The sequence below is a fragment of the Lepisma saccharinum genome, chromosome 4, assembly GCF_977018435.1.
Source record: "Lepisma saccharinum chromosome 4, izLepSacc3.1, whole genome shotgun sequence".
Classification (NCBI taxonomy): Eukaryota; Metazoa; Arthropoda; class Insecta; order Zygentoma; family Lepismatidae; genus Lepisma; species Lepisma saccharinum.
The window spans coordinates 75093475-75107267 of record NC_139232.1 but is presented as its reverse complement, the minus strand read 5'-3'; the positions used below and the strand labels follow the sequence as shown (position 1 = coordinate 75107267).

The 13793-nt window shown below is 43.0% G+C and overlaps 1 protein-coding gene across 1 annotated transcript in view; it reads left to right on the top strand.

Moving 5' to 3' along the window:
- The window catches only part of kl-2 (dynein heavy chain 2, axonemal kl-2), a 373042-nt gene extending 359684 nt beyond the window's left edge, over positions 1–13358 (top strand). The window contains exons 87-88 of the mRNA XM_083120771.1: positions 979–1129; positions 12876–13358. Coding sequence (XP_082976897.1) covers positions 979–1129; positions 12876–13030 — 306 coding nt within the window. The 3' untranslated portion in view covers positions 13031–13358. The remainder of the gene's footprint in view (positions 1–978; positions 1130–12875) is intronic.
- Positions 13359–13793: the final 435 nt, after the last annotated feature.

Sequence of the window (13793 nt, the reverse complement as noted above, 5' to 3'; positions counted from 1 at the left end):
CAGCTCAAAGCCTCTCCCACCCAGGTCAAGAGGGTCGATAATCCACCATTGATTTCTCTGCATGTCTTCCTTTTTTCTTAGAAATCCATAATATTACTTTTCATGTTAAGTTTTTTGACATTAGATGCTCAAAAAAAGTCACTTGTGCAGTAATTTCTTACCTGCATTTGAGTTTCACCCCTCCGTAATGCTTGCCTGATTTTTACTTTTTTTTATTAGAGGCTTCTGAAAAACAAAATTGGAGCTATACTGTTGTAGAAATTGTAGAAATTTATCATTTGCAAGAACATGTAGAAATGACATGTTTAGAAAATAGCCATTTCTTTATTGATTCTGTGCAAGTCATTTCAAATTACTTTCTCTATTCCACAAATATGTAGCACTGAATACTTCTGCAAACATTTTACTCAAAAATATCGTGTTTATTAGGTAATAAAGAGTAACCATTAAATGACAGAAGAGTTCTTGATATGTTGTGTGATAAAATTGTTACATACTGCATCAACTTTGCTTTATTGAAACATTAAGATGTTTATTTTCAGAGTAAGTAAATCATTAGGGCAAATGAGATCAACGTAATTGGTTATGCAATGCAAACTGATACAAGAGAAATAGTAAGAAATAATACAGGCTGTTGCTTACAAGGGTGGATATGGATCACACATGGTAATCTTGTTACAGTTGCCCAAGTATAAACATGTCTCCAAATTTCAGCATCAACAACACACTTATTTCGTTAAATCCATTGTCAGGTTATCAGTGACTGGAAAACCTCACCCTGTGAAGTATGTCCCACTGTTGACATGATTTGTAGTGGAATTGACCGTAGAATAGCTACACAAGAGAATAGCTGGAAGATGGCCTCGTTAATGTAGCACATTACATAGTGACAATTACTAAGAAGTCTTATCAGATCAAATATCACCTGTTAATAGGAGTTTTAGAATAAATATAGAACATTGTATACTTCTGTTGCAGGAAGGGGTTTATGTTCGTGGCCTCTACCTGGAAGGTGCTGGTTGGGATAGGAAGTATTCATGCTTGGTGGAGCCCCTTCCAATGCAGCTCGTGTGCCCAATGCCAGTCATACATTTCAAACCTGTGGAGCAGTTGAAGAAGAAGAGCAGAGGTGAGAACACTTGCTGCAATATATGTATATATATTGAAACCTCAATTTTATGTTCAGGGGGCCAGGTGAAAAACTGACAATCCATGAAAGTATAGAAATCCAGGAAAATTTTATTCCAGTTTGCTCTATTGGGACCATGAAGAATGAATGTATAAAGTTCAAAAATGTAATATCCGGGAACATGAAATCGAGGTTCCGCTGTATGTGTATATACAAGAGTCGTTCAACATTGACCGAGACATTTGTGAATAAAAAGGTGGTAAATAGCTGGAGAACAATAAAACTGCCAGAGGATGTACCTTCATCCTTCTTGAGTATTGAACTTTCTCCCCGATATAGTTAGCGCATGTGCAGTAGTGTTAGCAAATATTGTGGTATGTAGTGTGTGTGTGTAGCTGTGGAGCAATGGTGTATGATCAGATTCCCTGTAAATGAGAACCTGAAGCTGGCTGAAATTTTGAGAAGATTGCAAGCACAGTATGGAGAACAAACTATGTCATAGGCAAGAGTGTACGTATGAAGTCAGCAGTTTGGCGAGGAACGATAGTTCCTGACGAATGAACCACATGGACACATTTGTCCGACTGAGACATGGAAGGTGTTCTTTATGTGGATTTTTTAGGACGAGGTCATGATTAATGCTCAGTATTCCTGCACATTCTTGCCATTCGCAAGAAAGAACCGTGGATGTTGTCTGCAAATGTTATTCTTCACCATTACAATACACAGCCCCACAACATCAATTTGACAGCAAAAACTCTCCGAAAGGGTTTTTCTCCATGTTCTTACACTCCAAACTTAGCCCTCAGTGATTATCAGATTTGTTTGACCCACTTAAAGAGCATATGAGAGGGGATAAATTGAAGACAGATGAAGCACTAACAAAAGATGTCCTGCGTCTACGACAGAAGTTAACTTCCTTCAATGCCTAAAGACACTGGGAACTGACACAACGATGGCAGGAGTCCCGGGATGGGAGATTCCTTTGAAAAACTTGCATAGTTTGGCTTGTAGGACTTTCCAATTTTTTCCTAGAAATAAAAGTCTCAGTCAACCTTGAACGACCCTTCTGTGTATATATAAACATAAACGTTTAGTTTATGTTTTATAATAAAATAAATTTCTGCCTTGGTCAGCATATTGAGTTTTTCATATCATGGAAACAATGCTTAATGGTGTTATAATATATATATATATATATATATATATATGGGTATGTCTGTGTGTGTGTGTGAGAGAGAGTGAGTGAAAGGGGGTTATTAATGAGAGGCGCAACTAAGCGAATTATTACTCAACTGTATCTATTCCTGGAACTTGAACAGAAAGATCTTCAAACTGGATGCTCTGCTCAAACTTGCTACACAGCAAGATAAGCCGAGCGCAGAATCAACCAGCACAGTATGAGTTCCATAAAACCAATTTATTTGCATAATTAAATTCTTAGTTAAATTCCAGCCTTAACTGGAGATTAAGCTCTGGACCCTTCATTACCACTACACCACTGGGAAAGCTCTCCAACCTCAACTATACCTGACCACTATAATTTCACCCATTACCCCTCCCTCCCACACACTTGTTCTACTAGTCATTCACCCACAGCAAGAATCCTGGCTAGATATCCATGTCATTTTGTGGCAACTTTCATCGTAGTTTCCAACCTGGCAAACTTGTAAGCCACACACTGGGCCTTGATGTACAGTCACGAACACTGCTGGCTTCTAATGAATACATTGACTTTCAATGGAATCGTTACAAGCCGGCAGTGTCCGTGACTGTACACTGCTGAGGATATGGTCCACAAGTGGCGCAGAAAAGGGGGGGGGGGGTTACAGGGGTACATTGCACCCCCCCAAATTTTTGAAGGGGGTACTGTACCCCCTATATCCGCCCTTTCGGTAATTTAACAGCAGATGTAAGGTGCTACTGTTAAAAGAACCTATTTTCAATTTGCCCAATAAAGAAAAGTGCATATTGTTTATAAATAAGCATTATCTTCCTTATCACAGAAATTCAAACCATTGTAAACTTATTCTACTACATTGTACTTGCTACGATTTAGTTCACTGTCTATGTTCTTGGAAAACTCTTTAAAGAAATGAAAATTGTTTAAAATTTGTGTGGAACGATAGAATCAGATTTGCTCTCAGAAAATCACGCTGCAGACGAATGCTCCTTTGTGTAAAGTGGTTGCGTTGATTCAAAGATAAGATACAAATATTCATGAGAAGAGTATATGACTGACCCCATTTTTTTTCTAATATTTAAAATGGAATTTTCCGAATCGAAATACTTACACGAATGAGACGAGACACGAAAGACGAACTTGGGGGGTACAATGTACTCCTGTACCTCACCCATATTTTTCATAACTTTGTAAAAGGGTGTTCGTAAAACTATATTTAAACCTATATATTAAGAGATTTTTTGGAAAATAGAGTCCCGATTAATCTATCTGAGCATGAAGTGAATCTAGCATAAGTTTTAATAACTTCAGAGTGGAAACCGAAACAAAATGAGCACAAACAAGAACGACCTCACCACACAGGAGATGAGATGAGGCTGTGACAATTCTCGACTCATCGCATTGCCATATCATTCCTAGGTGAAATGAAATTTTTCCTAGACATTTAAACAGGGTGCAATTTTCGATTTTATCAGGGGGGGGACATATTTTTACCTACCTATTAAGTATACTTATAATTGGACATTAATTGCTTAAAATCTAATTTTGATATCAAATGCAACACAAACACAAGGCCATTTTAAGTTAAACCCTAAATTCAAACTGTAAGAAAATTACATTAGTCAGATGAATGCACGAAATAAATGAGACTCACTGCAGGTTCCATTGGTAGATTTTGGATTGGATTCACAAGGCCTTTCATTGAGATGGGAATGTTTGATTTATTTATTTGGTTTATTTTACTTCGCATTTCTGCCACTTTTGGCTAATCGTGAAGATGAGCATGAGTGAAGATATGATGAAATTGATGGACACTCACAAATACCACCCATGCCCAGGATGGTTGATTGATTGATTGAGTTAAAATTTATGGGTGCGTCGGCACTTAAGGCCATTTCGCACCCTTCTGTGTATACGGGGAAATGTCCCTTATCTAAAATTCTGACTGAGATTTAAAAAAGGGGTGTAGATAGCCCCTTGGGAAAAACTAAAAGTGCAAGGTTGTAAAGAGACCTGCACGAGACAAACACGACACATTAAAAAGTCAGAACAAACTAAAAACCTCCTTACAGACGGTGGAAGAGTCCAGCTCTTCGCAAAAAACTAAAAACACGTGATAAAATACTGCTGTCATCACCAGAGCTAGGAATTTTAGGTGCTGCACCTTAAATTTTTTTGTGTGAAAATGGGTAAAAAAGTGACTCATCACCAAAATAAGCACGTATTGAACTCTACTCATGGTGTTTCGGTTGCACCTTTTTGCACCTTTTTCACAATCTCAGAACCTTTTCCACCTTTTTCACAATCTCAGAACCTTTTGCACCTTTTCGCCCTTTTTGCATCTTTATCATCTTTTTTAATACAACTCGCGCGCTGTTTAACCCCACCCACATTCGAGGCACGGCTTCTTGGCACATGATTCTTGTTTACCGCACAACAATCGGCTTTCTTCAGTTCTTGGACGTTAATGTAGTAAGCGCGCAGACTTTAAACAGTGCCAACAATGACGCGTTACAATTGCTAGAAGTTGTGCTCTTTTTGTCCTATTCTGTATTGTTTACAAATTGTTGTAGGAAAGCTGTTTTGTTTTAGTTTCCTTCTCCCGTCTCAGCGAGCAAGGTAACTGCAGTCTGTGATCGACTGATCGATGCATCGGATTTGCTTGTTCACCATGCCAAAACATAAAGTAAATGTTGGGAAACTGCAGGACATTGTTAAACAGTTTAGCGGTGACGGCATTCAGAGTGATGGATCTGTTCTGAGGTGTGATGTGTGTGATATTTCTATTGCTGTTGATGGCAAACACCAACGCACTTGGGTTGTGCAGCATCTACAAAGTGGGAAGCACTTCAGGAATAAAGAACTACGAGATGGTAAAGGTGGGAAGCGACAGCAATTCGTTGGTGAGGCGCTTGCATCTTCGAGTTCCAGAAATAAAAATGAATTTTTCAGTGAGACAGCAAGGGCATTTATAGCGTGTGGAATACCTCTTTCGAAACTTAACAATCCAGTCATGAAATCATATTTGCAAAAATATACTGGGAAGTCAGTTCCCGATTAGAGCACCTTAAGGAAATCTTACCTTCAACCTCTTTATGAAGCTAAAATCTCGCAGATCAGGCAAGTGGTAGCTGACCATCCAGTCTATTTCATACTAGATGAAACCACAGATATGCAAAACAGGTACGTTTTGAACATTTTAGTAGCACCTCTCAATGGACATCAAGTGAAACCCATGCTTTTAAAAACTTATTTTCTCGGCAAAAAAGATAATGCAAGTGTAATGCAAAGTTTCAATGATACATGTTTTGTATTGTAGCCGGAGGGAGTAAAATATTATAGAGTGTGGGGTTAGTTCTTACAGACCAAGCATCTTACATGTTAGCTGCATCTTACATGTTAGCTGCATTTTCTAATCTGAAGAATATGTATCCTAACTTAAAACATGTTGATTGATTGATTGATTTGTTATTTTAAGTCCACTTTATGCTCAGTAAGGCTAATCGGGACTGGACCTACAGTTTAAAGTGGGATCCGAACCACTTGTGTCTCCACCGGGTATCGAACCCGGGACCCCTTGATTACAAGGCAACAACGCTACCACTGCGCCATCGGGGAGGCCCTACTTAAAACATGTGACCTGCATTGTTCATGCTTTGCATTGAGTTTGTGAAGCTCTTAAAGATGAATATACATATGTGAACGAATTTGTTTCTAGCATTAAGAAAATACTGAAAAAGGCTCCTTCTAGAATACAGAAGTACGTAGAAATTACGAAACTTCCACTACCACCCTCTCCCATCCTCACTAGATGGGGTACATGGTTAAAAGCTGCAGTGTTTATTTGCAATCATTTCCATACAATATCGAAATTTTTAGATGCTTTGCCTAGTGATTCCTCAGCTGTAGAAAAAGCCAAAAAACTTGCACTTAAACAGGAATTACAAGATGAACTCTATATTGTAAATGGCTTCTCTTTCCTTACTACTGCAATCACAAAACTGGAGGAGCAGTGTCCTGGAAAGGAAGCACAGTGGGCTGTTTGGTGGATGTGCAACGAGAGCTGCAAGGGACTGGGAAAGGAAGTTAGAACAAAGTTTAGCCAAAAATCCTGATGTTCAAGAAGTCGCAACCAACAAGGATGTGGTTGAAAACAAAATACGCATCACTTGTGTCTGTTGACGTTGAACGTTCTTTTTCAACTTACAAGTATCTGCTTAGTGACCGCAGATGTAGCCTCACTCAGAGGAACATAGAAATTTTGAATGTAATCTATTTTAACAGATTTCGAGAGGACTAATTCCAAGCAAGTAAGAAGAAGCATGTTTTCCTTTATGTCGCTTTCTAATGTATCAGAGAATTTTCTTTGCTTAGTTATATTAAACGATTTAAAACCAGAGAATACTCTTATGTGTTTATCCGGACAAGTTGAATCATATATGTATGCACTGCTCACACTAAATTTTACATCTGAAAATTAGCACCTATTTTAGCACCTTTTTTGTACAAAAATTGGCACCTTTTTTGCACCTTTATTGGCAAATTTTTGCACCTAAAATTCCTAGCTCTGGTCATCACCCAAGAGGGATGACAAACAGCCGGAAAGGTTAAAAGTCTGCCGGAGGTAAGCAAGATCGACACATTCAACGAGAATGTGTCGGATGCTTAAAATAACATTACAAGCACGACACAACGGAGGGTCCAGCCCTTGCAGTAGGTGACCATGCGTGAGACGGCTGTGTCCTATACGCATGCGGGTAAGAATAACGTCTTCTCGCCGAGAGGGACGGGACGAGGAACGCCAAGCACCTATGGTGGGCTTAACAGAGTGAAGCTTGTTCCCCGTTTCCACATCCCACTCGATCTGCCAAGTGTCAAGAAGGCGACAACGGAACACAATCTGCAGGTCGCTAGCTGGCAAAAGGTGGACGAGAACGTCGCCATCTGCATCAGCAGACTTGGCGGCAGCATCAGCTGCTTCGTTCCCCTGGATGCCCACGTGGCTAGGGACCCAACAGAAGTGTACATCTGTGCTGGCAGATAAGGACACAAGCCGTCTGAATATGCGTTGTGCTACCGGATGTCGGGAATACGGCGAATCCAGAGATTGCAACACGCTGGTCGAATCGCAGCACACAAGGACTTTCTTCAGCCCATTCACGTCTGCAAAGTCCAGTGCCTTTAGAATGGCGTACAACTCTGCCGTAAAGATGGAACAGGCAGGATGTAGCGAGAAACTGGAACTTTGAGAGTCTAGGACAAAGGCGCAACCAACTGATTCGACTGTCTTGGACCCATCCGTGTAAAACACATTAAAATTAGGGTGCTTCGCACGAAGTTCTAAAAACCGTTGCTGGTATACAACCATTGGTGTTTCTGCCTTTGGAAGGGCAGTCAGGGAAAAATCGATAGAAGGTGCAGGAAACTCCCAGGTAGGGAGAGGCGGAATGAGTGGAGAGACGCCAGGAAGATCACTGTCAACACCAAGTGCTGACAGGATCTCGTCTGCACGAACACCAAATGGTCTAGTGGCACTAGGTTGGAGCCGATACCTTGCCAGCCTACTCTCGTCGGAGATGGTGTCAAATGAAGGATGTGAAGGCATCGAGCGAAGATGAAGGAAGTAGTTCACTACCAGCCGCTGTCTTCGCAGTGACAGCGACGGCTCAGATGCCTCTACGTACAAACTAGCGACTGGACTCGTACGAAACGCACCAGAGCACAAACGTATACCAGCATGGTGGACGGTGTCTAGGATGCGAAGTCTAGATGGGCGGGCAGAAGAATACACAACACATCCATAATCAAGCTTCGACCTGATGAGTGCACAGTACAGGCGAAGCAGTACCGTCCTGTCAGCACCCCAAGAAGTATGAGATAAAACACGTAGAAGGTTGAGAACTCGAAGACAAGAGAACTTTAACTGGCGAAGGTGAGGTAGCCATGTTAATTTCTTATCGAAAATGAGGCCCAGGAAGCGGACCTCATTCACGAAGCACAGGGGAGATTTCCCCATGTACAGGTCAGGATCGAAATGACATGTACGTTGACGACAAAAGTGAACACACACGGATTTCTCGGATGAGAAGGTGAAACCTGTTTGGGAGGACCACTCAACCAAACGGTTTATCGTCAGTTGGAGTTGACGAGAAGCTGACGCGAGATTCCGTGAGCGACAAAAGATCGTGAGGTCGTCTACATACAGAAGACCATGTACAGGGGCAACAATGCTTGCCATAACACTGTTCACTGCTATGGCAAACAGAGTCACACTTAATACGCTGCCCTGCGGGACACCGTTCTCTTGTTCATGAAGATCCGAAAAGGAGTTCTCAACACGTACGCGGAAAAAACGATCAGATAAAAAGTTTTTAATAAAGTACGCCATACGGCCACGGACGCCCCAAGAATGGAGCTGCTCTAGGATGCCAAAACGCCACGCTGCGTCACATGCCCTTTGGAGGTCAAAGAAAACTGCAACCAAATGTTCCCTGTTGAGGAATGCATCCCGAATGTGCGCCTCCAGCCGAACCAGATGGTCCAGTGTGGAACGGTTGGAGCGAAAACCACATTGAAAACCACCCATCAATGAGTTTTCCTCCAAAAGCCAGGTGAGACGCCTGCCGATCACGCGCTCCATCAACTTGCACACACAGCTAGTTAAGGCAATAGGCCTGTAACTCGAGGCTGCGGTGCGCCGTTTACCTGGCTTCAGGATGGGAACAATAACAGCCTCCTTCCAGGAAGTGGGGAAAGAGTCCTCCAACCAAAGCCCGTTGAATACCGCCAAAAGGAAACTTATTGCTCCAATGGGCAGACGAAGAAGCATCTCATAGTGGATCTTGTCCACTCCAGGAGCTGCGTTCCTAGAATCTCGAAGCGCCTGATCGAACTCCCGCTCAGAGAATGGAGAACCGCATGACTCGGTGTTATGACTTCGAAAAACGAGAGGGCATCGCTCCCGACGGTCCTTCTCACGGCGGAAACGTGGTTCACAATTTACAGAACCAGACGCACCAGAAAACTGCGTGGCCAAGATATTAGCCATGTCTCCGGAATCCGCGTACAACGTCCCATCGTGCTCCAGAGCGCTCAGAGGAGCAGATGCACCCCCCCGGACGCGACGCACCTCGGTCCAAACGGCTTTCGACGAAGCCCGCTTCGTCAGAGAAGACACGCACCGGACCCAGCACGCCCTCCCACTGGCCCGAATGAGCTGACGGGCACGGGCACGTTTAATGCGGAACTGCTCGAGGCTTGCGGCAGCGTGGCTCCTACTAAATCGATCGAGAGCACGACTGCGGTCCCTGATGGCCGCACCGATCTCCGCAGTCCACCAGGGGACCGGGCGCCGCCTCGCAGGCCCACCGGGATGCGGAATGGTGGCGCGTGCAGCATCATGCACTTGTGACACAAATACATCTAAGGCGTCGACAGGTGGTAAAGTCGACGCAAGATCGACTTCAAGGTCCACTGCACGCTCGAAGGCACCCCAGTCCGCCCGACCGAGACGCCAGCGAGGGTGCCGCTCACGAGAGTGCTGAAGATGTTCCAGAGTAAGAAAGAGTGGGAAGTGATCACTCCCACAGAGATCAAGGTGAACGCTCCAAGATATGGCAGGAGCAAGGCTGGGACTGCAGAAGGACAAGTCCAACGCAGAGCGTGTGCCCGAGGAAGGACCGAAACATGTGGGAGTCCCACCACTCAGCAACGCCAAACCCGATGCCTCACGGAACTGATCCACAATTCGACCCCGGGGCCCTGCACGAACGGAGCCCCACAAACGATGGCAGGAACTAAAATCGCCCAAAAGAACTACAGGAGACGGAAGTTGTTCGAACATACAAAGGAGGTCCCCAAGAGAGAATCGCTCCTCCCCTGTGATGCAGACACAGCAAACGGAAACTGGCCGTGGTAGATGGACCCGCACGGCGACAGCTTGGAGGGGGGTGGTGAGAAAGATTGGCGTAAAGTGGATGGTATCTCGAACACCGATTGCAACACCACCGTGTGCACGACGACCCTCAGGAAGCCTGTCGGTGCGGCAAAGCGTGCATCCGTCCAAAATCGCTGACTCACCCGGACGAAAATGTGTCTCTTGGAGACATATGATGGCAGGGTCAAATTCAGATATAAGAATTTGCAGTTCCTCGAGATGCGTTCGGAAACCGTTAAGGTTCCATTGGAGACAATAAGCCATATCTGTAGGTAAGATTGTTACCTTTTAAGGCGTACTCTATTTCTAGGCCCTGTCACCTTGATAAATACTTCATCCGCGGCTTCGTCCTGTATCATGTCCTCGGGTAAGGACACAGAGGGCGAAGGGGATGAAGGGGGAGTGGGGGCAGGTGCTTTTAGCGCCCGCCGGGCAGCTTTCAGCTGAGCTTTAAGTTTCAGGGTGGTCGATGCCACCCTCACTGGAGAGCTACTAGATTTGAGGAAGTATTCTTTACTATGTACCTGCTTGAATTTCTTCTCTGTGGAGCGAGGAGTGGTTGCTGGTTTCCTCGAAGCAGGGCGAGCTACTACGGGAAGCGTTGTTGTTTGCGTGGACACGTCGCTGGTTTGTACCCCTATACTGCGACGGGTAAGAGCAGCTGCAGCAACTGTAGCGAATGGCACAGGTAAAGTGGTGCATATACTATCACGGAGACGTTGTTTTGCTTCACCAGCAGATATTTTCTCTGTGACAACCAACTCTCTGATTTTCTTCTCTTGTTGGAAAGAGGGGCAGTCACGATGCCAGACTGGGTGCTCGCCTTGGCAGTTAATGCATTTGGGACCTGAAGAACAAGGTTCGGTCCCATGATCAGGCTTACTACACTTACCACAAAGGGCGGTAGTGGCCTTGCAGGAAGGCTGAGTGTGCCCAAAGTGCTGGCATTTGAAACATCGCATCGGGTTAGGGATGTACGGACGGACTTTGAGTCTCAAATATCCAGCCCGTACAATATCTGGGAGAATGGTCGTTTGAAACGTCACTATGAGTGAAGCAGTTGGTACTAGTTCTCCGGACTTACGAGTCTTTATTCGCTGCACTGCGGTCACATGTTGGTCTGAGAGTGCTTCAAGAATCTCTTCCTCCTCAGCATTTAGCAGATCCCAGTGGCGAATCACACCTCTACTACTGTTAAGTTGACGGTGAGGTTCAACATTAACAGGAAAGTCGCCCAAAGATCTTAGCTTTAAAAGGTTGTTTGTCTGGCGATCTGTGCTGGTCTGGATCAGTAGACTCCCGTTTCGCAGCTTTTTTATTTCTGGTACATCTGAACCAGCGGCGTAGTCTAGCTGTTTCTTGATCAGAAATGGTGACAAGTCCTTTAATGTAGCAGCTCCATGTTTCTTGGTTGTTGCAGATTCATCGTTACTCTCGGTCTTCTGCACTATACTAATCACAAGATAACGTGGCACGTTACTTGTCTTTTCCACTAACTGAAGCGGGCTCGAAGGCCGCGCTCGTTTTGGGGGTTTCCCCCCGTTTGAGTTGTTTTTTGTACCCATATACAAAATTTTGTTATAGTGGAGGGTCCATAAATTGTCGCCTCGACATGCCCTCTATGCCGAGGAAGGCCTACCCCCAAAAATGGAGGCTACTCGAGGACCAAACCTAAATCCCCGAGGCCACGTTCGCGACTGCACCTACCCCTGCAGCCAACACTGTCCCATCGGCACGTGCAACTCACACCTTGGGATAGGGGTTTTTTATCGAGGTTGTCTCCTCTAGCAGGACCCTTAGTTATAGGGAGGTCAAAGATATGGAGATGAATGACGTGATGGAATGGTGAAAACGTGAGATATGGATGTGAAGAATGAGTGAAATGATGATATGAAAATGACCTCCCTACCTTAGTTTCTTAGAGGGAGGTCAAAGATATGGAGATGAATGACGTGATGGAATGGTGAAAAACGTGAGATATGGATGTGAAGAATGGGTGAAATGATGAGATGAAATTGGCCTCCCTACTAAGCCCCCTCGCCCCGTCAAGGCAGTCCTACATGGAGGGGGGCCCAGGATGGGATTCGAACCTGGGACCTCTGGCATCACATCATAGCATGCTCTGCTAACCCCTCTGCCACGGAGGCCGGCGAGGTGGGAATGTGTTTTGGATTATCTTTGTAGATACAAAAAACTTTGTAGATTCAAACTTATCTATCTAATCTTATCAACATTTTAGAAACTATCTACTTAACTTACAATTGTGATCTTTTAAAATATTAAAGAAGAAAATAATGCAATTTTGATGAAACATAAATTGTCTTGATTGGTATTTTTTTTTTGCCCGAATAAGGCAACGATCAATAACCACTGATTACTTAGTAACTGGTAGCCATAAAAGCATAAAATTTGGTGGATTGCTTTACACAATTTACATATACTTGATTGATGCTTACCAAATATTAGATTATTACAATATTATCGTCATTGATTACTTTGCATGTGAATGTGTGGGAGAGAAAGGAGGGGGAGAGAGAAAAAGATTTTGGAGTAGAAATTCAATGTTAGTTTTACATAATTTTCATGATGTATTGTTGTCTGTTAATGATGTATTTCTTGCTTTTCAGGATTGTACAATTGCCCTTGCTATTCTTTCCCGATACGAGCTGGAGGTTCTGGTCGACCTTCATTTGTTGTGGCTGTTGATTTAAAGAGTGGCAAAGAAAATGCAGACCACTGGATCAAACGAGGAACAGCTTTGATATTGAGTCTACAGACTTAATGGATAATCTATTTAACATTAATATTTTTCATTTCCTTGTTGTTTTGATCAATACTGAATAGTTTTAAGTTATTCTTGCTTTGTACACTTATAATCTATTTCATTAGATCAATTAGAAATGTTAAAGAATACATTTGTTTTTGTTACTGTAAGATTTAAACTATATTTATACAGGTTGATGGATTCATTTATGTCCATGTAGCATATTTGTTTCAAATTAGGTAATTTATTTCTGTTGTGATTTTTAGTTTGTAGCAAAAAAAGACTGTTTCTTTAATGTGAATTATAACAAATTTTGGAAATTTATCTGAAACAATACAACCTTCAAATCTTATAAAAAAGTTTTGTGCATATTTTTCTAAAAGATAGAGCTGCATAGATGATGTAACGTCATGCATTGTCAACTTATCAGTGCATAATGTGCTATTTATGATAGCTGGAGTTAAACACCTGTTTAAGTTAATGTTTGCACTCACTCTCTGTATATACATTGGGTGCTTTCCGAAAGTCTTAACAAAATGAACGCATTCAACGAAAATAACTGAGCTCGTGAATCTGGTGAAACCAGTTATTTTACAGACTTATGTGACACACTAGGGGAAAGCGCAGGCGCAACGTTTTGTTTACAGAAAGTTTTCGCATGGCGTCAGTGGAAGGAATGTCCTTATGGCAAAATTAAACTCTACTGTGGACCCTGTTATTCATTTTAATCACATTCTAAGAACGGTCAAGCCATACTCATCTTGTGCATGTTGCTTCATAT